Source organism: Nestor notabilis, unplaced genomic scaffold, assembly GCF_000696875.1.
Source record: "Nestor notabilis isolate BGI_N333 unplaced genomic scaffold, ASM69687v1 scaffold10590, whole genome shotgun sequence".
NCBI classification, from domain to species: domain Eukaryota; kingdom Metazoa; phylum Chordata; class Aves; order Psittaciformes; family Psittacidae; genus Nestor; species Nestor notabilis.
The window spans coordinates 21,817-45,638 of NW_009912469.1; the positions used below are offsets into that span (position 1 = coordinate 21,817).

General features: G+C 39.9%; 1 protein-coding gene across 3 annotated transcripts; it reads left to right on the forward strand.

Annotated features, from left to right (window-relative positions):
• The first annotated feature begins 201 nt into the window (after positions 1-201).
• On the forward strand, positions 202-23,627 carry ARNTL (aryl hydrocarbon receptor nuclear translocator-like). Of its 3 annotated transcripts, XM_010019613.1 has the most exons (18): positions 202-322; positions 1,037-1,184; positions 4,187-4,207; positions 5,224-5,262; positions 5,598-5,639; positions 6,557-6,714; positions 7,801-7,880; positions 8,866-8,958; positions 9,901-10,018; positions 12,110-12,259; positions 13,638-13,884; positions 15,607-15,713; positions 16,050-16,200; positions 16,777-16,865; positions 18,764-18,872; positions 20,573-20,666; positions 22,233-22,335; positions 22,918-23,627. In XM_010019613.1, the coding sequence occupies exons 2-18, from the start codon at positions 1,045-1,047 to the stop codon at positions 23,076-23,078; spliced, it is 1,902 nt and encodes a 633-aa protein (XP_010017915.1). In that variant the 5' UTR covers positions 202-322; positions 1,037-1,044; the 3' UTR covers positions 23,079-23,627. The 3 variants fall into 3 exon arrangements, with proteins under 3 accessions (XP_010017915.1, XP_010017923.1, XP_010017932.1); XM_010019621.1 differs by lacking the exons at positions 202-322; positions 4,187-4,207 and having other exon boundaries at positions 1,045-1,184; XM_010019630.1 differs by lacking the exons at positions 202-322; positions 4,187-4,207 and having other exon boundaries at positions 1,045-1,184; positions 13,641-13,884.
• Positions 23,628-23,822: the final 195 nt, after the last annotated feature.

Consider the following 23,822-nt stretch of genomic DNA (forward strand, 5'->3'; position numbering starts at 1 on the left):
TTTAGTCTACTTGAGATGCACATCCCAACATCTAACCCTTTTGATGATGGATAAAGCTTCTACACCTTGTAAAGAAACTTAAATTCAATCTTTGAGTAGGAAACATGTATTTGCTGTTGTAAACTGTGTCTAAAACAATTGTTCTAAACAAACTTGTTTTGAAAGGGGTTTTTTAAGCTTGCTGGTTTTCTTCCTGTTCAGGTTTTTGGAAGTACTTGACTAACAGAATATGAGGCATGGAAGAGTTTTAAGGTGATCAGCTGCTTCAGGCTGAACATCATCTTTCCCCAGGAGGATCTACGCTTCCAAGACAAGCTTTCAGGTAAAAACTCTTCTGTTTGACATTCGTTCCCATTTAGTAATGAATGAACTCACAGGGTTTCTTCCAACTATATAGTTATTTGCCGTCTAGAGGATTAAAATGTGTCTGTTTAGGATGAAAAAGCTAATTAGATTCATATGTACGTTTAACTAGTAATCTTAAACCAACATTGGGTTATTTAGTTTTTTATCTGTGGTGGAGGTGTTTATTTAACCTCTCTTTTTAATGGAAATATGAATTCTTTTCCATGAAATTCAGTGGAATTAGAACTCTCAAAGCTTATTAACTTTGATAATATGATCTCCAAATGGAAAGAGACACTAAAGTTAGTGTTCCAGTCAGCAACAGACAGACAGAATTTACCCTTTACGTATGTAATGCAGAAGCAGTTGGCTGGCCCGTTAAGGTAAGAGTAAACCTGGTTTAGTTAAAGGTCACATTGACAATTCTTTGAAAATAATTTAGTAATGTGTTTTGAGAGTGGTTTGTGTGCTATACTCCATACACCAGTAACTGGAAAAGGAAAAATTACACAAGGAAATAATAGAACTGTGATTTTTGCAGTTTTAAAGAATTCTGATTTTGAGATCTGGGGTTGTTTTTGGGTTTGGTTTGGTTTTTTGTTAAAAATACGCAAGTTTCTGCTTCTCCTAATGCAGTGCTGGTTTGGTTGCTGGTTTTCATTTACTCGTTTGTTTGTTTTCCTGTTGTTAGACAATCCAATGGCAGACCAAAGGATGGACATATCTTCTACAATTAGTGACTTTATGTCACCAGACCCCGCTGACTTGATCTCCAGTTCCCTTAGCACTTCAGGAATGGATTGTAATAGGAAAAGAAAGGGAAGCTCTACTGATTATCAGTAAGTTATATTTCTCTTGATTTAACACTGCTAAAAAGAGGTGGTAGCACAACAATACAGTGGGGGAGGTGATAGTAGTATTTACAGCCATTTTTAAATACCATTTTAAATACCATGACAACCTGTTGTATAGGTTTTATAAAGAAAAAAGCTACTGTGCACTAAGAGCAAAGTCCATTATTTAATAATAAAAATAAAGTCTTCATGTCGATGCAGCTAGAATTGAGGGCTATCAGATGGGTTAAGGCTGAGGAGAGAAACTTTTGGCTGATGAGTGGGAAAAAAACCCTAATACCAATGAAATGTTGAGTGTGAAGTTTGATTATATTGACCATTTACATAGAAAACAGAATGTCAGAGCAATGGGAAGGAAGCTAATAAATTCATTAAAAAGCAGAACTGGGAATAGTTCATTTTCTTCACCTATTTTTTCGCCTTTCTGGTTCTTTCATATCAGTGGGCTGCCAACCTTTGCCTATTTTGGTCTCCTAGTTGAATATGAATCTGAATAGTCCCTGGTTTCAGGCAGTAGATCTACCTTTCGTGTAATGAACTGACGTAATCTTGTATTGGTCAACTGTATGCTATTATTCCTGACAAAACAAAAACCTGGTTTCTTCTAAATCGGTAGTAGAATATGGTTTTGTTTCAAGAAAGCTACTTCTCTTGCTAATAACAGCGCTTGGAAGCACTGTCCAAGCCATAGCTTCAATCTTGGGGCAGGTATTTGAAATAGAAAGAACTCACACTGGCTCTGCTTCAGAATAGTAAAGGTTGTAGTAAAGTTTGCCAGATTTTCGAAGGTGTAATGTCTTCTGCACTAGGTACACCAAGACCAGCCTACTTTTAAATCACTGTGTGAACCTCACGTGTATTGTAACTTTGCAAAGTCTAGCTGCGGGGTATCTTGTTAATGGGTCCCATCCATTATTAATACAGCTACCTACTCATTTTTATGTAGCTTATCACAGATTTTATCCTTGTGGGCCTTTGGATTGCTGGCAGTTCTTTTTTACAGGGAGGGGTAGGATTTTAAACCATGCTGAGTACGACAATTAAGAATTAGGATCCCTGTGCTTAGGACTCCCTTTTAGGAGAACTTATGCATGAAACTTTAAGCACTATTGAAAGACCACAAACATACTGCATATGTACCTTCCCTAACATGCATTTAGTCTTCCTAAAAAGTTCATTGCTCCCTCTAGTTGAACTGACTACTAGAAAATTCAGTGAACAGCCTCAATCTTGCCAACTTCCTCTTCTGTAGAAAAGATTTCGCCATCTTTATTCTTCTGGGTAGGAAGCATCGCTCAAGCCTTTTTTTCTAGAAGCAGCTTGCTCTTGTCAGTTATAATTCCACCCTTTAGGTTGTGTATGCCTTTTTTAAAAAAAGAAAAAATGTGAAAACTCGGTTTCCTTGAATCCCAAGTAAAAGACGTTTACAGCAGCTGTAGTCATAGCATGGTTTGTGTTGTGTTGCAGAGGAAATGGTGACTAGTAAACATTTCTATTTTAAAATAGAACTTCAGGTAGACTTCTGTGATCCCTCCTTCTATACGTATGTGTTGGTAAAGGTTCAGGAATGCTCCTGTTCAGCTTTTGCTGCCCGTTAACAAGTGTTCGGTTTTATGCTTCATTTACCAGTGAAGCCAGGTAATAACAAAGTCAGAATCTGACTGGTTTAGTGTGGTTCTTTGTTCGCCTCTCGAGTACAAGCACACATATTGATCAGCTGCACTTTCAGCTCGCCACACCAGCTTCTTTTCAGTTTTCACTCCTGCCATTCCTCCAGGAAAATTCCTGGATAACCAATTGCTGTCACTTCAGCAAAGGCTGGCTGTTCTCCGCTACGGTCTGTTATAGTCAAGTGCTGGAATCCAAGATTTCATGCCTATAAACAGTTAATTTCTTTTCTTGGGAGTAGTGTTTTCAGTTGGAAGAATGCATAAGAAAACTATCCAGAAACATTTGTAGCTTACCTTGTGCCTCTTTGAGATTTTACTTTCTGTGGGTTTTTTCTGAACAACAAGCATCCTGTAGCTAAGGGTGGCATCACAAGTGCAAAACTGATGCCCTGTTTCTGTTTCTAAGTCCTAGTCTAGACCTGCATGCTAGTTCTTTGCGAGCCTCGGAAGTGCTTTGAGCCATTGACTAAGCCTGTAACTCGCATGTGCAAATTGAGAGATGAAGAAAACCTTTAGCATTATTTGAACTTCTTCTAAAAACTAATCATGAAGATAATTCACCTAAAAGCGCAGTGAAGAATATATGAAAGACTACCATGTTTATTTTTAAGAAGGTTAATGTCCAGTGTTGAGCAGGCATAACTAGTATGTTAGTGGCTAGTACGAGATTTTTCCTAAGGCATTTATAAAACATAGCCTCTTAACATGTTAAAGTTCAGTGGTATTTTAGATCATTTTACAATCTTGAAGTGACGCCAGCAGTTAGCTTTCATGTAGAAATTCTGTTTAATTTCCTTATGATCTGATAAAGTCTGTATAATACAAAGTTCAGCACTGGGACTTTAGTACTGACTAAAAGAAAGTGTTTATCTGTCCTGCTGGGCAGAATCACAACCTGAGAAACTTGGGGTGTTTTTCTTAAAAATGGCTTTTAATTTCTGGCCTTGGAGTCCTCTGAAATAAATCCCATTTATGTAACCACAAGGGAAACATGCATAAAGCACAGATCTTTCCTTTCTGAACATGAAACGATACCTCAGTGATTTGCATAACATAATTTAGGTTAGTTGTTGTACTAGTTTTTCATGTTAAGTATAATGAACTATGCTATCTTTTCTTAAAAAGCAGAATTATCCTTTCAGGAAGGAGATTGATTTGAACTAGCTTATTGCCTTAATACATTCACTGCTATTGTCTTGTTTCATTGTACTTTTCATTTCAAGTAGAATATAAATTAGCTTGAGAATTTCAACAGAAAATGTAAGACATAATTCTTATTTCCTATATATGGTGTACTTTATTTTTCTTTCTTTTCAGACTTGATGGCTTTCCTTTTGAGTAAGTATAAATATTTTAATAATTGGTTTCACTTGAAACAGAGACACTTGGTGTTTTTTCTTGCCTTTTCCTCCCATTTACTTAAAATTTGCAGGTAAAAAATGAAACCAGCATAAGCCAGGCCTCAGAGTGTCCATTTAAGCACAGTTGTACAGATTTAAGTATATCCAAACAGTCTTTTCCTAATTCTTTTTTCTAACAGTGCTATAATCTTAGGCATTCAATTTTTTTTACCAGATATGGCTGTGAAAACTTACGCTTTCCTCTCATTATTTCTGTACATATGGTTTTAATATTGAAATGTAATAAGGGGGAATCCTTTTTATTCTGCATGCCTCCTTGTTTTGTTTTCTTCACGTTGAGACAAAAGTAAGCCATGTATCTACTCTGAAAGATGAACTAATTTTCAATGTTCCTGGTTAGTTTCATGCAGTCCCTCATTCTGTCGTGCATTTGGCCATCTCCAGTGGTTCATTGGTCTAGATTATTGCCATCTCCTATCCCAAAATGTACTACCATAAGGCAAACTAATGTGTAGAACACACAAGCATCTGCACAAAGTAATTAAGGGCAATTTGTGAATTTTATGCTAGGCACTTTGATAACTGCCTCCGGTCAAACTTTTAACTCTAGTAAATGCAAGTTAGTAGCCCTGTTTCTGATGAAGGCATGAAAAATATCTGCTTTGGTTTGTCCTTTTTTCCTCTCTAGTTAGCTGAAAAACATTTTTATAACAGATGATATCTTTGAACTGCAGCATGTTTTACTGTCAAACACATCAAGCTGTGCCATTTTGTTCACTCAAAAGGAGACACAACTAATTTGAGAAAGTGTTTTAATGTTATAAAAACCACACAACTTCCTTAGTCCTTCCAAGTTCTCACTTTTATATTCTTATTTTCGTATTTGTGATTTAAAGAGGACGGGAATACTTTATTCTAATTTTATGATACTTTGATAACAGTTTTGCTAATCCTGCTTAATTTGTGATATATTGCTTTATTCTGTTTCTGCAGGGAAGGTATGGATACAGATAAAGATGAGCAACACGGAAGGTACTATTGATACAGTCACTAGAATGGTAGTTCCATGGTACTGACATAGGATCCTCTGTACAGATACCTGTTTTGGGTGTCACTGTGGTCATAGGTCTCAGATGTTTCTTTGCTGGCACAAAGGCTTAAGATCACTGAACAAATTAAAACAGACAACCCCCCCCAACACTTTGAGCCACAATATTGTAAATAATGATCTTTTCAGAAGAAAGGTTAAATAAATATTTGAAGTTTTTAAAACGGATGTTAATGAGGATCAGTAGGTATATAAGATGCATTAAAAGAATTGGTTTTGGTGTTTTCAATACTATCTTTGTGGTACCATTTCTCAACAGATTGGAGTATACAGACCAACAAGGCAGAATAAAAAATGCAAGGTAATACTTTGAGCAATTATATACAAAAGAATTCTCTTGCCTTTTCCTATATGTGAAATATTTGCACATTTCTTATCCTGAAAATATTTTTTTTCTAGCTTTGACCTTCTCTTATTTTTTCCCTATCTTTGCACTGTTAACATTTTTCATGTGTAAACTGCATATACTAATTTGGTAGGTAATTTGGTTTCATTAACATTGAAATTTGAAGTCTGCGTGTTTCTGATAATGTCACATTCTGCCATCTTGTGTCTTTCAAACTCAGTAGTGGTTTGTGAATGTGTTAACAGCGACTCCTTACTATGGGAAAACATAAAATAAAAATTAACTTACTTAGTGCTTATCATAATTTTTCCTGATCAGGAAGAGTTTAGTTCAGAGGTATCTCAAGTACTTGAAGTGGAAAGCTATAGGATGGGTAAAAGACTTATATTGCCACAGCAAAAGGTAGTTTTAAATACCTAGTACATTATGGTAGTACACTGATTACTGAATGCTTTATTACATATTTATAAATATTTAGATATTTATAAATTTGTTTATCTGTGACCTTTATGATTCCAGTTATGCTTCAGTGTATGTGCTAAGAACAGAAATGGTGTACAGCAGTAGAAATCTCCACGTAATTTTGTACTGTTTAGGGGGTTGCTTCAGCACAGAGGCTTCAGTGTACTGTATGGCCAACATTATTAGTGTTTTCTGGTGAACTAGAACCATGTGCTGCAGCCTTACCTATTGCTTGTAACTGTTACTCACAAAATAACGAACATAAAATGTCTGGTATGTAGATGTCCTTTTCATGAGGATAAGAGCGTGACTTAATTATCAGGAGGAGGTTGGTTTTATTGTACTGTTTTTTTTAATATGATGCATTTTCTCATGCTTTTCTGTTTTTCCTCACCACCGTACCTGTTTAGGGAGGCTCACAGTCAAATTGAGAAAAGGCGTAGAGATAAAATGAACAGTTTTATAGATGAACTGGCATCTTTGGTACCAACGTGCAACGCTATGTCTCGGAAGCTAGATAAACTCACTGTATTGAGAATGGCAGTCCAGCATATGAAAACATTACGTGGTAAGTTGATCGGGGTAAAACGGGTGCATGGACAGGGCTAGGGGAGGATGGCAAAATGGGATTTCCCCAAAGCCATACTTTTTTCTCTCCCCTTCTTGCCCTTTTGCCAAAAGGAGTAAGATAATATGTTCTGGGACAGCCTCTCCCTTTTCTTAGCGTTTGATGCTGTGTGTTCATTTGTAGCTCACTGGTACATGGTCCAATATCCTGATCCAACTGGGGAATTTGTGGATGAGAAAAAGAATCATTTTCTGTCATTTGACCTGATTGATCACCAGAAGGAAGGCAGCTGAGGCGGGCTGGGGGAAGGAACAGAGGGCTTAAGTGGCAGTGCACTGTGTAGCACTACGCAGTGCTGTTAAGCAGGTAGTGTGCATAGCTTGTTGGATAAAGAAGTTAGATTTTAGGTGTAAGGAATATTCTTTCAGGACTTCTGAGATTTTGTGTTCATACCTTTAGCTGTGTGTGAAAGAATGTAGAGTACTTTGAATATTCAATTTTATTCTTTTTAACCAGTTTCTGTTGCAAGCACCTGAAGGGAAACACACAGGTTTGGAGGAGTTGGGGTTGTTGCAAATTTCTGTATGTCCAAACGCTGCATTTAAGAAGTCAGTGATGATCTTGAAAGAGCTGTCAAGAAATACAGCCCTGAGAAAACAACGATGCAGCTAATTTAAAGGAAGAGTCACTGTTGGAGTCTCTAGGAGACCTGGTGTCTTCCAGGCATATTTATCCTCGCGTTTTGGAAGGTTTAACTTCTGCCACTGTCATGTGATTAGATTAGTACTTCATAGTACAGCATTTGGGTTAAAAAGTATGTCAAGGAATACTTTTGTATCTCAGAAGACATTTAATTTGCATTACTACATAATGCAGTGTCTGTTGTTCAGCAAAAAAAGCTTCATCCTTTTTTAAGTTAATACCAACAGAGCTCATGTTGATAGTAAATCAAAACCAAAAAGCAACTTCCATTTTAAAGAACATCTGTAATGAATAACAGTATAAGAAGGAGCCAAAGGAAAATTGCTCATTTAAGTGTGTGTTGTTAAGTTTGTGATATGGGGATTGTTTGTTTGTTTTCTTTAGGTGCTACAAACCCTTATACAGAAGCAAACTATAAGCCTGCTTTTCTATCAGACGATGAGTTAAAGCACCTTATTCTCAGGGTATGTTTAAAGTTTTAATAAAGAGATATTAATGGCTGTGAATATAACTCTCCCAAAGCAAAACACCAGTGTTTTTCTGCTTTTATCTCATCTTAAGAATGTTCTGATTATAAAGGATAATGAAGAAATCTTCAAGACTACTGCATAAAGTCAATGGGTTTTAACAATGACTAGTGTCTCTTAATTTAAGCAGAAAAATTTAAGAGGAAGATCTGAGGAAACTCTGGTATTTTGATGGTAACCATCAGAATCTGAAGTTGTTTCAGGGACTGAACCAAAATTACATAAAATGTTTTCTTGCAGACTTTCTGTCATTGGCTATCCTGACATGGTTTTCAGTGTACAGTGATGTAACAAACACCTTTTTTGAGGTCGCTGATGTAGCGTGATTTACAGTGTGAAGAGTGTCTATCATTTGTCAATAGTTAAGCATTTCTGGTAGCCTGTTTAGTTCGTGCACTTGTGCACTTCAGTGTCCAGATGCAGCATATGCAGAACATAATTTCTGCAATATTGTGACTCCAAAGCAATGAAATTAGGGCCTAATCCCACATGCTTGTATGTGACTGAAAGATTACTGTTGAAATGGGAATTGCTTGCCTACAGGCACAGAAGTACATACCCAGGTTACATTTGGTTTCTAAAAGAGAAACTATAGAATAAATGCAATTAAAATAATATTTTAATTTGAAGGAATTATTAAACATGATCATAATATTATTGGACAAAACATGGATTCTTTCTTCCCATAAAAGTGATTTTACATTCTGGGCATGATGCCCAGAATTATGCAGAAAACGTTTGTAGATGCTAAAAAAACTTTGTTGTAATTTTGTATCTTGCCTGTTGACTCAGTTATCTCAAAATGTTAAGACAGCTCTCTTAGTGTAGAAATTTTACTTTATTCAAAGTGGTTTTAAAGGTTATAATGATGCACTGAAGATGTATAACTTATTAACTTTCTTCCCCCCACACTCCCAATTAGGCAGCGGATGGATTTCTTTTTGTTGTGGGCTGTGACAGAGGGAAAATACTGTTTGTTTCAGAGTCTGTCTTCAAGATCCTCAACTACAGTCAGGTATTCTTTTATATTTTAAGTAATGTTAGGCCTTAAAAGATTGAAAAGCTTTTTTTTTATGATTATGTGTTTATATGGAAGGGTATTTATGTAAATAGTCTGTCTTGAAAGCTGAGATTTGTTGCAAATAAAGAGGTTTTTCTGTGCAATGTCATTAGAGAAGATTGTTTCTGGTTTCCATTCAAGCCAAGGAGGTGAAAAGGGACTAAATTTACCTCACTGACTGATGCATTCTGATCAGGCATTTACCCTTAGGCTTGCAAAAGCATTATCTAATTGGGAGCATAAGCAAATATTGAAAAATCACTCTGAGGTTCTTCTGACTGCTTCACATGAATTTTTTTACCTGGTTTTCTTTTTGTCTGTTCTGGTTTTGCTAGAATACTTACTGCTGGAAACTAGGAAGCAATTATACCAAAGCCAAGTTTTTAATACATGCTTAACGTGAAGCTTAACTTGCACCATGTATTGTATAAATAAGATTCTTGATTCTTTCTGTCATCTGCTCTTGTTGCCGAGTTTAAAAACTGTATTAGCTTTGAAAGTTTTCCTCAGGAAGCCTTTAGTTAGGCGTGTACTAAATACCTGTTCACCAGGCTGATACTGAAAGAGAACATTTGCAATTATGATTTTTTTTTTCCCTTCAAACATGTGGCACATGAAGAAAGATGGAAGAGACACTAGAATATTTGGTGGTGGTGGATTGAGTGTGCTATTTCTGCAAAGCTCTTACTAAAAATAGCGAAATAAATTACTATCTAATGTAGTCATAACTTAAATATACAGAGAAAACATAAACATACCTTCCATTAAATCCTGACTCTCAGATGTTTAACATTCCTTGGTTAGACCTATATGTAAAAGGATTGCTTGCAATAGGTGCTGAAGCTGAGAAAATATACTGAACAATTACTTTTTTTACTAAATATTCAATCTCTACAGAATGATCTGATTGGTCAAAGTTTATTCGATTACCTTCATCCTAAAGATATTGCCAAAGTGAAGGAGCAGCTCTCTTCTTCTGACACTGCACCCCGAGAAAGGCTTATAGATGCAAAAAGTAAGTATTGCCACCTTTTGAAAAAGTGGTGTGTGTCCAGATTCACTGCTGCTGAATATTTGCCTAATGTCAAAAGTGCGTGTGTGCTGTGCTGTTTGACACTAGTAGGTACGGTGTGCGCTGCAGAGTAGGTGCATTAGTTTAACTGGCTTCACCTGTGAGGTATCCTCTCTTTTTCCAGGCATCAAAGGTTTCATTTTTCCCATTAAAACTTACAAAGCATTTGTTCTAACCCATCATTCTCAATGGTCAGAATACACTTCAGTATTATTTTGGGTATTTTCAAGATAGAGGATTCTTTTGGTTTGTTTATTTTCTATTGCCACTTCCATCAATGAGCTAACCTTTCTCTTAAAAGGTTTTTAGCCTGGTCCTTGGAATCATTTCCTGCTCTGTCTCTTAGCTCTATTCCACTCTGATATTTTAAAGTTGCTCTGTATCTCTGCTGCTTTTGAGGTGAGTGGGTGTTTAATGCACTTTCTTAACAGAAGCCTGCATTGCTTGAGTAGAAGGTGATATTTTACAACTCCAGATTTCCAGGTCATTAAGTCTCACGCTTGTCAGGAGCACAAACCTCTAGGACGTCATCTCCAAGAAGCCACCAGCTCAACTTCAGAAACTGAAGCCAAGAGAGATCATTCCAGGGCAGAGAGCCTAGAGGCTCCAGCTGGATCAGCTGAAGTTTTTCTGGCTCCTGGTTTTGTCTGGTTGTCAAGCATGTGTATCCAGTGCTGGCTCCTTTTTCCTGTGTGCCTCTGACAAACTTACGGCAAAAATAACTACTGTGAATTACAGCCTTCCCATCTGCTATGGTAGACTGATTGGTAGAATCTCAAGAACCCATATTCTTAAAGAGTACTAGTATGGATGTATGGATGCATTTATTTTTATGTTGGCATGAGTGACTCAGGCACAGCTTGTACTCTCACTACCGAACAGCAGTTTAGAGTGCATGTGGTGCAGGACAGTCTGACCTCCTTGCGGTGACCTCACTCAATTCTAATTTTAAAGGAGGCACACTTCATACTTTGGCATCGTTGTTCTCCTCCTGACATCAAAGCCTGCAGGGCCCTAGAAGTTTTTGTACATGTTTATAGCTGTTTGTTTATACATATCCCCATGCAGAAATGGTTGAAGTGGATAGCAAGCTGTGAAAAAGTTGCTCTGTGGTTTAAATCCTCCGTCAGCTCTTGGAGCACTGTCCCCTGGAGGTCCAGCTTCAACACTGGCGTTGCTGATACCTGTGTTCCTGATGCATGCCAGGCATTTTCCTGGAGCTCTGCTTGTACCAGCATTCTGCTGTTGGCTCCCAGAGCTGATGTGTGTTTTGGTACTTTGTTTCTCCAGTTACTTCCCACAGAACAGAAGAGAATCTCAGACTCTCCTGCAAGAATATGATAAAGGTCAGGACTTACTGTCAGGGCATGGTCATATGCATTTATTGCTTTGAGCCTAGTGAGACTTCAGACACATCTTGGGGATCTGCAACACCTGTGTAGGTCACTGCTGCCTTTTTTCATCCTGCCGTAAGAAGGATGAAAACTGATGTCTAAAAACACTCCCGGGAAATGGACCTGGAATGGCACTGTACTCTTTCCACTCTGTAAATGCATACGTGCTCTCTGAATGGGTGTTGTGATAGAAAAGCCTTCAGTCTGAAAGGTAAAGGGCCTATTGAGTGGCTCTGTATGAAGTACGGCTCTGGTTAGGGGTAAATAATCTCTATTTTGATCAGTTGATTGGTGTGCAAAGAAATCACAATTTATTGCAAAACTTACGTGAATTTGTACAATCTTTTGCTAATCTTTGCATTTAGAACCCCGTGTTCTCCAGCTTGTGTCACTGTTGTCACACTAGAAAGTGTAATTGCAACTTCTAATGTTGATGTGGTCAGCTGAATCCTGCACATCCTCACTTCCAGGAAAATCTCCAAGATAGGACTTCTCTTTCTGAAGAAGGATGTAAAAGGACTTCTGTGCAAGTCCCACCAAAGTCGAAACACTGTACAGTTGAGCAGTATGATGTAATACTTTGTATGGTTAACGTTGCACCTGATGAAGAAGGCTTCCTCACTTCCTCTCTTTGCTACAGCTGGACTCCCAGTTAAAACAGATATAACGCCTGGGCCATCACGACTGTGTTCTGGAGCAAGACGGTCCTTCTTTTGTAGGATGAAGTGCAACAGACCTTCGGTGAAAGTAGAAGACAAGGATTTTCCTTCGACCTGTTCAAAGAAGAAAGGTAACAATTACGCATTTTATTGCCAAAGGTAATGGCTGTCAGGCTGGTTTTTATACAATTGCTCATTTGCAGTGCTTAAAAGTTTTACAATTACTGAATACAGTCAACGTTTCTTATCAATATATTGAACTATGCCTAGGTCTGTTACTTCCTCATACCCAACCCACCTCCCAGTAGCTCTTACGCACTGTGTTAGCATGTAAAGCCAAATTCTTCTCTCTGCTGTCTTGACATTTTTGCAAGCACTTTGTGCTGACAGTTCTGGTGTGGTTATTGCATCTTCTTCAGACATTGATCATATCATATTGAGTCTTGACCTTCTAGCAAATGTCTGCAGCAGAGGGGAGCTGTTTTTCTGTTTCTCTGCTCCGTCTTTGACAAGGGATACTTAGATGGATATCCAACTTAAAAAATTAGTTTATTCTGAGTGTATCAGCGGGTTTGGTACATTCTGAGTACTGGAAACGTAGCATATCTACACCAGAATTATTTGGTCATAACATTATCAAAGTTGGTAATATTTTCTTGCTTTGCAGGATATTATTCTGGACATGTTGGAATATATGTTTAGACCAAATTTGAAAGTTTCTTCTTTGAGTACCTTGGATAATACATTTGGTGTTAAGGTGGAAAGTGTCAACTTAGAGAACAGAAGTTAACTAGAGTGTTTTGTATCTGGATGTGACAGCTGCCCCAAGTACTTCCTGCTGGTTTCAGACACAGATTCAATCTTGGATCATGCGTTTGTCCCCAAGGAAGACACTTTGTGCAGTTAGGCATATGCCTTTTACTCTGCCTCTCTAGGAAAGTCTTCTTCTAGCAGTTTTAAGGCCTGCTCAGTGCTAAGGAATATGGGTTCTCCTTTCGTATTGCTTGTCATTGTGCATCTTCATCCTCATCCCAATGTGCAGAGCTATCCCCTGTATACCCCAAACAGTGTCTATTCTGGCAAATATATTGTTCTTGTTTTTTGTAGGAGCCTCGTGTTAAGTTGAAAGAGGCATCCTATTTATCTATTTAGTGTATTAATTTCTTCAATCAATCCTTGAGATTTACATCCTTTGCTGAAATAATAAAATGTGATGCAATTTCTACTTAAAGCTTATCAAAAGCAATCCTGGTCCGAACTGTGTGGTGTTTCAGTACCAACCATGGTTTTGCAGAGATAGATAAATTGTTTATCACATTATCTCAGATGAGCTGCGTTGAAGCAGGAGTGCTGAGAAATCCTCTAGTGAGCAGTATCCCAAATTTCCTGTGTTAAGAGAGGAGGTGCATTATCAGCAGAACTGAGAGGAAGTTCTCCAAAGCAATATCCGTGACCTAACTGCTCTTTTTGGGTTTTGTTGTTTTGGTTTTTTCTGTTTTCTTTTTGCAGCAGACCGCAAAAGCTTTTGCACTATTCATAGTACAGGATATTTAAAAAGCTGGCCTCCAACAAAAATGGGACTGGATGAAGATAATGAACCAGATAACGAGGGCTGTAATTTAAGCTGTCTTGTTGCAATTGGACGGCTGCATCCTCATGTAGTACCCCAGCCAGTCAACGGTGAGATCAGGGTGAAACCCACAGAGTATGTTTCTCGACACGCAATAGATGGGAAATTTGTTTTTGTAGATCAGAGGTAAGAATACTTGTAAAATCTTCAACAATAAGTCATTGCCCAACACTGCTTTACTCACTGCTTTACTTAAAGCACTGTAAATACTGTTGGAAAAAGAAATAACTCTTGTTTGCAGCTTTTTCCTAAATCCTCACTGCAGGTTATTTTGGTTTTTGAGACCCAGTTCAAAGCTATTGCTGTGTATTTATCCAGTATTACTGATTAAATTAAAATGACAAAACCTCCCCAAATGTGGTTTATTAGAATAATCCAGGGATCATTTCACCTGTTTGTTAAGGGAATGTGTAAATATAATCCTCAGAAGAATCTGCTATCCTGTCTTGAAACAGGACTCAGTCATTACTACGTGCTTTGAAAACTTTGGCAAACACTACATAGTTAAGCTATACAGGCTGCATTAGGCTTTGGTAGCATATACATTTATTTAACTATATACTTGGACACATTTTGCTGAATTAATACTTCTGTATGTGATCCTTTGTATTTCTAAGCAAGCAAGCTTTTTGTAAGCTTTACTTTGTGGAAAAGGCTTGAGAACTTGTACCTGAGTAGTACTTTCTTTCAAACATAAGTTTTATATATTATTTAAAAGACTAATTCTTATGTTTCTCAAAAGAATTGCTTGAATTTTCTTGAATAGCAGAGAAACATGACATGGGTCTTCCTTCAAAATAGCTGGCATTGTCAAAAGGTGGATGAAGGATGCTAATGGAGGGGTTATGTAGGGCTGGTTGGGGAGGGCTTGTTTACTTCCCTGCCTTGTCAAGATGGATTGAGACTGCTCAGATGAGGCTGATTCAGATTGACTGTGGCTTAAGTTTAGTTGCTTACAGTGTAGAAAAGCCCACGCTCCAAACACTGACAAGATCTGCCTGCTGGGGTTTGTTTCAGGGGTGTGTCAGCTCATTTGGTGGACTTTGGGAGGAAACAGAGTAGATGATAGATAGTCTTGGCAGTAAGGAGGATCTTGCTGAATGCTGCCTATCTGGGTGGTTGGGTTCGGGGGGTTGCAGGTTTTGATTGGGTTGTTTGGGGGGGGGTTGTTTTTAAATTGAAGGAAAGCTTTTTAACATACCAGCTCTTCAGCAGCCGTGCTTGGAGCGGGTGCTCACCGTGGGAGCGTTCTTAGCCTTTCTGTCGCTCAGAGCGTGCGGTTCTGTCACGCCGCGGGAGGCAGCTCATGAGCGAGTCTCACTTTTTCAAAAGATCAGATGTATTCTGCAGGTGGATAGTTCTGAAGAATTTCTAAAACAGTAAGACCCAAAACGTTGGGTTTTAACACGTGCACTCGTATTTAGTTCTTTTCCAGCTGTTGCTTACATTCCTCAAGAATGACCCTTTCACTTCATGTTGGGCTGCTGTATATAGCTCGTTATCACTTACCCACAGCGCTGCTTTGCCTTTTCCTCTTCAGATTTAAACTCTCAACATTACAATATACCTCCAAAGCTATTAGGAAAGTCTCGCACCCCTTCCAGTGGGGGTAGGTCAAATGTAATACCTGAGGGCTGTTGGTTTAACGTACTGTTCTAATTACCTGAGAATTAAAACGAACATAAATGATGTACTTTGTTTTACCTTCTAAGCTGAAAATGCCTTTTTGCATTACTCGAGTCTCACTGAGTGTCGGTGTGAGGGTTAGTAACCTGTCAGGAACGATGCTGTCAGCTTGAAATCACTTACTTCCTCTGATTTTCTTTTCCTCTCCCTCCTTTCCCCAAGGGCAACAGCCATTCTGGCATACTTACCCCAGGAACTTCTAGGTACTTCGTGTTATGAATATTTTCATCAAGATGATATAGGACATCTTGCGGAATGTCATAGGCAAGGTACAGTTATTAATAGTTCAGTAAAGAGACGTTCTAAAGCCTACCAGGAACAAGCGTGTACTTAAGAAAACCAGACCTGAAAAGTGTGGATATCTCTCTGTTTGCAAATGCTTTAGTTAAGAACATTGTGCGGCCTGTGCCAAACAATAGGTCTATCTTCAACTTCCATAGATTTTTAGTGAATATTTAAGGTTTTGGTTGGGTGGGGGGGGGTGACCACAGAAATAGCGTTTTAGTTCAGGGGTGAAAGGAGGGAGTTTTCCCCGATGAGGGCTCCGATCTTGTATTCGTGGCGCCTGTCTGACACAAGGTTACTGACTTTCTGCTTCTCTTCAGTTTTGCAGACAAGAGAAAAAATAACAACTAACTGCTACAAGTTCAAAATAAAAGATGGCTCTTTTATTACATTGCGGAGTCGCTGGTTCAGTTTCATGAACCCTTGGACCAAAGAAGTAGAATACATTGTCTCAACAAACACAGTCGTTTCGTAAGTATTCTTCTCTTAGCAGCTGCAGGTAGATGCTGACTGCTTTACCCCGTGTTCAGATGAGCTTTGACCTAAATGTGTGCACATCTTCTGTGTAACTATTAGGGATCTTGTCCAGAAACCACCCAGAACTGCATCCCTGGGGAGAAGGCAATTAGTTTAATAATCACAGTTGTTTCATATGTGTTTGTTTGAAAGCCTGCAGAAATACACTCACTTTCTTTCTTTGGGAAGCCCTGGGGTTCCAGTCTTTGTGGGGACTTACAGGAGGTCCTCACTTTTGTACGGGCTTCCCCTCGCCTTTTCTTTTTCCTTGAGGTTTCTGTACAGGTGAGTAGAATAGCTGGTGTAGAGGAACTCTCTTAGGAGAAAAGCAGTTTGAGTTCTGCATTGCACACTTTGAGTCATAACATGGTGGTTTATTTTGGTTGTTTATCCAGCCTTGGTGTCAGTCACAGCGTTGTTTTCACAGAGGTGATAGTGACTCACAAACTGCTTAAACCCTGCAGCATTCCATTCTGACACGCTGGCAGAGAGTTTTCTGTCACTGACTCTTCTAATTCTTGATCCCTACAGGGCCAACGTACTTGATAGTGGAGATGCAGCCTTTCCCCAGCTTGCGGCTTCTCCACACAGCATGGACAGCGTGCTCCAGGCTGGAGAAGGTAACCAGTGTACAGTGAGGAAATCACTGGCAGTCATGCCTTGTTAGCAGCTAATCCTGCGTGCACAAATCTGCTGCACTTTTGCACTGAGAATTTGTTAATATCCTAAAAAAAAGAAGAGGAAAAAGGTTTGGGGCAGAAAAGTGCAGCAAATGTGGTTCTTGTCCTGTTGAACTTAAATACCAGCATTGGGTGTAAGCTGGTCAGGGAGAGGCGAATGAGCTGGTTAGGAGAAACAAATATAAACAGAGTCGGAGGAGTGACATAGAGGAGAAGTGTTTGCATCATGGCTGGTGCTATTTGTATGTCGCCCAAGAGTGACTTGAGGTTCCATGGTCAGTGCAGGTGACTACTCTGAGGGCGAATGTATCGTAAATACGGGTTGGTCACTTGGCTTATCACCCCTCACCTGCCCTGGATTTGGCTTTTTGTCCGGACATGAAGACTGACCTCTGGTAATCACCATGTGCTGGCTATGGATGCTGCAGGTCACTGAACAATCTTGTATAACAGGTGATGTGCAGCATAATGCAGAGCACATCTTGATTTAATAACGCAGCGTTACTGGAGCTGGGCGACAGTGAGGTAGAATAGAAAGATGTGATGGATGAAAAGTGGTGATAATGCTGAGATTCTTGCCAAAGGCTTGGGGCCCATTGCTTTTAGAGACCTATTTGGGAGATGATAATACTTTTATCAGCTTTGTATGCCTTTGTAGCTGTAGAGCAAGGATGTTACACGTGTCTGGAATTACATTTTAAGTTGTATGCGATACTCTTAGAAGAGTGCAAGACGTCAGCAAAGCTGAGCTTTTCAGTTACATTTGTTGTGAAAGATGAGATTCAGAAAGTGGAACTGTGGAGGAGTAAAGGTGGCAAAGCATGGGACAGCAAGAGGGGCAGGAAGGGAAGCTGCTGGTAGGCATGATGGTTCGTAATGGAAGGTAGAGTAACAGCAATAACATGATGTCTGGGCCCTTTGAGAATGGGAAAAAATAGAGAACTGCTTATAATAGGATAAGCTTTTCCTTACAACATGGCCTTTGAAAACAGACGCAGAATATTGTCATACTGACAGTTCTTGTCCTAGGAAAGTTAACTGAGGACTATTTAATTGCAAGTGGCTCTGGCTCTGCCAAGGATTTGATGACCTTTTAGGTGAACCTTTTCACCTTCTGAGGGGTCTGAGCCATAGATACTGAGGGTTGCTGTTGTTATATATCGATTTTGAAAGGCAACAAGTACCCATTATGGATAAGCAGTGCTAGGGGCTTTTTTCTCCTTTCAGTACATGATCCTTTCCTTGCTGTGCTTTTGAGTATATCAGGCTCCTTCCTCCCTACCTCTGAAGTGCTATGCAAGTATGAAATCACACTAAAGTAGCAGTGAGCTTCTAACTGTTCAGACCTCATTTTTTTCCTCCATTATTAGACACTTGCAGTTACTTTCAGGGGGCTTATTTACGTTCTTGGGGTTGCTTGGGCTTACCCCTTGTTGAATGGATGGAATATTGCTGGCAAGCTTTTTACACAAACAAGGAACAGACATGTTTGGAGGTGAGCCTGTTCAGGCACAGAACAAAGCCAGCCTGACAGGTTATTCTGTACTACCTCTGGATAAGAGGTACTACCAGATGCTTGAAATGCCCAGATTCCAATAAGAGCCGGGATTTATTGCATGGTACATCCCTGCAGGTGCAGAGGGATGTTTGAGGGACATAGCGTAGCTTGGCATGAGTCAGAGCTTTCCATACATTTGAAAGTACTCACCAGTGGGTGGAATTGCAAATAAATAGGGTTCAGAAGGTCCTGCAGCTTGTCAAAGCATATCTAAATGCAAATGCTTTTTGGAAAAGGTTTGTAAGGTTTTACCTGACCTGAAGATTTCTACGTATTGCAGGGGGCCCAAAAAGGACCCATCCTACTGTGCCTGGAATTCCAGGTGGAACGAGAGCCGGGGCAGGTAAAATAGGGAGGATGATTGCTGAAGAAATCATGGAGATTCACAGGTGAGAGAACGTGGTATGAAGTTAGAGGAAAATGAGTGTTGTTGTTCAGGAGGAAATTAAGGAAGTCTTTCTTGAAGCTGAGTACAGAATGATCCAATTGTATTCTATGAGTAGACAGCTACAGGTGCCTGTTCGGAACACCTGGGGCAGTCAAAAAGCCTACGGTGAAAGAATGAAAAGGTTGCAGCCTTCCAGCTTTCTACTGTAAGAGACTAATAGTGGAACTTTTGTAGCAATGGTGACAATTACCTCTTTACCAGAAACAGCAGTTAAAAAGAACAGCTAAATAGAAACAACTTCCTTTCCAGGCTGTTCTTTTTCCAATGACTTAAGGGTGTGAGCGGCACAACCTCCAACTGCCAAAGCTATTGACCCTGTGCCAGAAAAGCACATAGTTTGTTTTCACTTTGCTCACATGCTTTTAGCATTGGTGGATATGTAAGTTCAGCTTGTGCCCTCCTGCCACAGCCCTTTGAGCAAGGACACAAGGATTAAGCTGGCTCTGCCTTCCCAGGGGTGCTCTGTCTAAGAGTCAAGATGTACATCTCTGGGTTAAACAAGTCTTGTAGCACTCTTCAGTAAGAGACTGTAGTAACACAGAGCTGCTTCTCAGAACAGCCACCTCACAGGTGAGAGGTACTTTCAGTGGATATCACTTCATTCCTACTGGCTAACAGTCTCTGTTCTTCATGAACTTCCTCTTTGGAATTGTTCTTTTCCTTGTAAAAGTGGTCTTATCCAGCAGATGTTTAGGGGCAGTAATTCAGCCATCCTGAGCTGCAGTTTGGGAAAACATTCACTCCATTTCCCACAGTTTTGTTTCTCCTGCAGACCAGAGACTACTTACATCATTGTTTAAGGGAACATTAGAACAGGAAGAAAAAACCCAACAGATGCACCAAGGCCAAACCAAGACTTTGAAACTTAACCACCCCTTTCAGTAGCTGTAACACACTTAGCCTCAAGTGAGTGCAGTAGTATCGCTCACCGCCCATGTTTTCATTTCATTTCAAGACCCTGGGTTAGTTCCAGTCCTTTTTCAGCAGCTGTTACTATTTTCCAAAGCTGCCTTCTGTTCAGCTTTCCCAGGGGAGCTCTGCCAAGGGTAAGATTCCCATTTCCATTGCTTTTCTCCAGAACTGCTCCTCCTCACTGTTGGTTCTACAGTTAATACATTATTCATTAATAACAACATTATATTTGATCAAGCTATGGAAAATTGAAGTGAAAAATACTGCTTTGGCCAGTTTAATATTAACTCTATCAATCAAACATCCAGTGTATTTCTGCAGCAGTAGCTCACTTAAGGAGCCCGGGTTAGGAGGCAGCTCCAATCCTTAGCTGATCTAAATTGAAGTCAAATACAGAAGATGGGGCTTTCCTCAGTACCCAGGACCTTTTCCTTCTGACTCCCTGTGAAGGCTGTACAGGAGCAAGCAAAGGGGGGGAAGAGGTGAAGCTTGCAGAGCAAGGAGCAGGCTGGGCAATTTACACACAGCTTTTCATCAAACTGCAGATAAAACCATTGCTACTGCTGATCTGAGTGACACTGAAAAAGGGAGGAAGTCACAAAAATGAAGGCAATGCTTTTAACACCTTATGCCTCCTGACACTAAAGTCAGCATTCGAAACTCCAGGTCTCTAGTGCCCAAGTCTCAAAGTTGCTGGTAAATTCATTCCCTGTATTATCCATATTTTAGGATAAGAGGATCATCACCTTCTAGCTGCGGTTCAAGTCCATTGAACATTACCAGCACACCACCACCCGACACATCCTCCCCAGGAGGCAAGAAGGTAAGAACAAGCTTTACAACCAGTGGTGGAAAGCAACACGAGATCATGCATGTAAAATTACACATGACGTTGAACTCCTCCTGGCTGCTTGGCTGAAAAAGCCTAGCAGCAAGTCAGAGTATCCTGGTGGTAGAAACCGTTGTATAGCAGTCCCTGAAGCACAGAGACTGCTTGTTCTTAACCACCGGCAGCTTTGGAACCCACCTGCTCTCTAGATGTTTCTGTTATTTTTTAACTGAGCTGCAACAGCTCTCCTCCTCCTCCAAAAAGTCTCTACCACCACGTACTGGCGAACACGGGAAGTGCTGTCGGTTGAGCACTGCTCAAATCAATCACAGCAGTTTTACTGTGCAGCTGTAGCACAGAATACGACAATGAGATGCTTTACTGCGCACTGACAGTTTATTTTTAAGTCAATACCACGTACCATGCCTTATTCTAGGGCTGCCTGAGTAACGCTCACGTACTGTTACTGATACTTAACAACCTGAACACTTGTCCTGGCTGCATTTCCGTCTCACAAATTGCTGTTTATGGTAGTTACATTCAAGGCAAGTAGAACACTTGTTCAGATGCTTATTCTGTACATTCAAACATTGCCACAGACTTACTTTTTCCCCCCAGAAATTATGACTATACATAGGAATTGCTTGTACCAGAGCATAAACCAGTAGCACCTATTTCTGTCTATTCCTGGCTCTCTCTGCTCTTTGAAATAAAACTTGCAGTTGGAACAAACTGAGTTACAATTCTAGGAACAGTTATTCTTCTCCTTCCACTCTACAGGAATACAATACCTGCATATAGCAGGGGCTACTGTAATGCAATCAAGGCAAATGCCTGTGGAGAGCTGGGTATTTCCAAGAGGACACCCACCCCCCCAATATTTCTCCGTAGTTAGAAGACAGTATTTGCTAGAAACAACACAAGTTCCGTCTGACGCTGCCCTTGGGAGCTCCCAAGTACTTACCTTCCAGTGCACACACCTCTGAGCAGCCCAGAACTATGGCTCAGGTTCAGCTATTCCCTTATTATTTAAGAATCCCGGAGAAGGTTCTTCTGTTTCTGGTGAACTCTGGTGCTCTGGAGCCAAGCTGCTGCATACCAAAACATGGTTAGACTTGCCAGCCAGGAGCAATGCTCAGCTCAAACAGTCTTTCTGGGAGGATTTTACTCCTAAAATTAAGGACCTTGGTTAACAGTAGTTCACACATACACCGTATTTGTAAATTCAGAAGTGTTTCTGTAGTTAGCTGTAATTACTGTCACTTGCAGATGCAACACTTACTTACAAAGATTACGCACAGAAATCCCAGAGGGCATTTTCTGTGGCCTTTTCAGAAGTTTAGCATGTAGTACCAACTTGATTTCATCCTTTCTGGTGGTGATACACTGTCCATCTGATGTCTGCTTGATAGCTCCTGGTTTACAACTAGTCTGATTAGCTAGGCTGTAGGTGGTGTGGCAGAAAGCCCATCTTCCCTATATAAAAAATCCAATATAGTGCAATTTTAGACTTAATGCAACATTTCATGCTGGTTTGTGGCTTCTGTTTTTCCTTTCAAGATCTTGAACGGTGGCACTCCAGACATTTCTTCAGCTGGGTTACTGTCTGGGCAAATCCAAGATAATTCTGGTTACCCATATTCTGACAACTCCTCTATTCTTGGTAAGTGAAAGGCACACACTAAGTTGCCTCAATACCCGTGAAACACATAAAACCATGGTGGTTTTTAGCAATAACTTGCTTTTGCTATCTGCACGCTATAGCTGAGGCACAAAGCCCCTGACATGCCACTGTTTGCCTGGCAGGCTATTTTGCTGCTTACTTTACATTGTAATCTGGTTTAGACAGTACTTACAAGCCTCTCTTCTCTTGCTGAATCGGTGTGAACTAACTGAACTCCTTCCCTGCTTTTTGGGACTGCTTGTAAACAACTGAAGGCAAGAAGAAAGGCTAGGCTGAGTCCTGGAGGCTGGTCTAGACTGGATTTTGAGGTATAGCTCACGAGGTCATCTGTTAGGCGTACTGGTCATTTCTGAGGAGGGACCTAACCTCTGTCCTCTGGCACCCAGGTATCAGTGGTATCCCTAAAACTGTGGCAACCTGGATATCAAACAGATTAATACTCCCCATATAGCTGAGCCTGTTCTGATACTCTTACCTCAAGTCATATGGCAAGTGCCTGCAGCGAGCAAAGTGAATAATCCTGACCTTGTGGTAACTTACTTACTGTATTTATGCTTCCAGGGGAGAACTCTCATATAGGCATTGATATGATTGACAATGATCAAGGATCGAGCAGCCCCAGCAATGACGAAGCAGCAATGGCAGTAATCATGAGCCTTCTTGAAGCAGACGCAGGCCTCGGTGGCCCTGTGGACTTCAGCGACTTGCCGTGGCCCTTGTAAATGACGCACCTGGCTCCGAAATCCAAATATCAAAGTGCATTTACTGGTGGAGTTCTACAGTCTGTGAAACTCGTTGGACTGAGAAGCTTTTATGTATGAATTTCATAAAAGCTGTATCGGAATGCAACTCATCCTACCATGTGTAACTTCAGACAAAGTGGAATAACCTGCTCCAGTGTTCTGTGTTGATCTGGTTAGCTGTGTATAGCTTGCAATACTTGTATATTTTGGATTCTGTTGTTTGAAATTTTTTTTAAATCACTGTGCAACTCACTGGCATCAGTGGTAGCTTTTATATGCAAATGACCATTTCAGATGTATGGTGTGTTTTTACACTGCAAAACAGTCCCCATGTGGATATTTCTTATACTAATTGTACCATAAAGCTGTTTATTCTTTCTTGTAAGAATCCTTTACTATAAATATTGTTAAAGTGTAATGTATTAGACAGTTAAATATTTTTAAAATAAATGTTTCCCTTGTTCTAAGATGGAGCATTTACTTTGATAAATAAATTTGATAAAACCCTGCTGAAGGTGCATGCTAGAAGCAGTTGCTATTTATGATTTCTTTAGCCTTGGGGGAAGAAAGAAGACAACCGATGCCTTACATACACTGACACCACTTTGCCACAACAGTAAGTTTCCAGAGAAGCTATTGTTCCTTACTCCTAGGTTCAAGTTTGTACTCAGGAAAACACAACAGTAAGGTAGGTTAAGATAGCCTGACATGACCAGATTTCTC

Excerpts from the sequence above, each read along its gene's own strand:
- ARNTL (XM_010019613.1), top strand. The coding sequence starts at position 1,045 with ATGGCAGACCAAAGGATGGACATATCTTCTACAATTAGTGACTTTATG. Across the intron at positions 16,201-16,776 it reads TCAACAAACACAGTCGTTTC|GGCCAACGTACTTGATAGTG; the intron begins GTAAGTATTCTT and ends TGATCCCTACAG. Across the intron at positions 22,336-22,917 it reads TGACAACTCCTCTATTCTTG|GGGAGAACTCTCATATAGGC; the intron begins GTAAGTGAAAGG and ends TTATGCTTCCAG.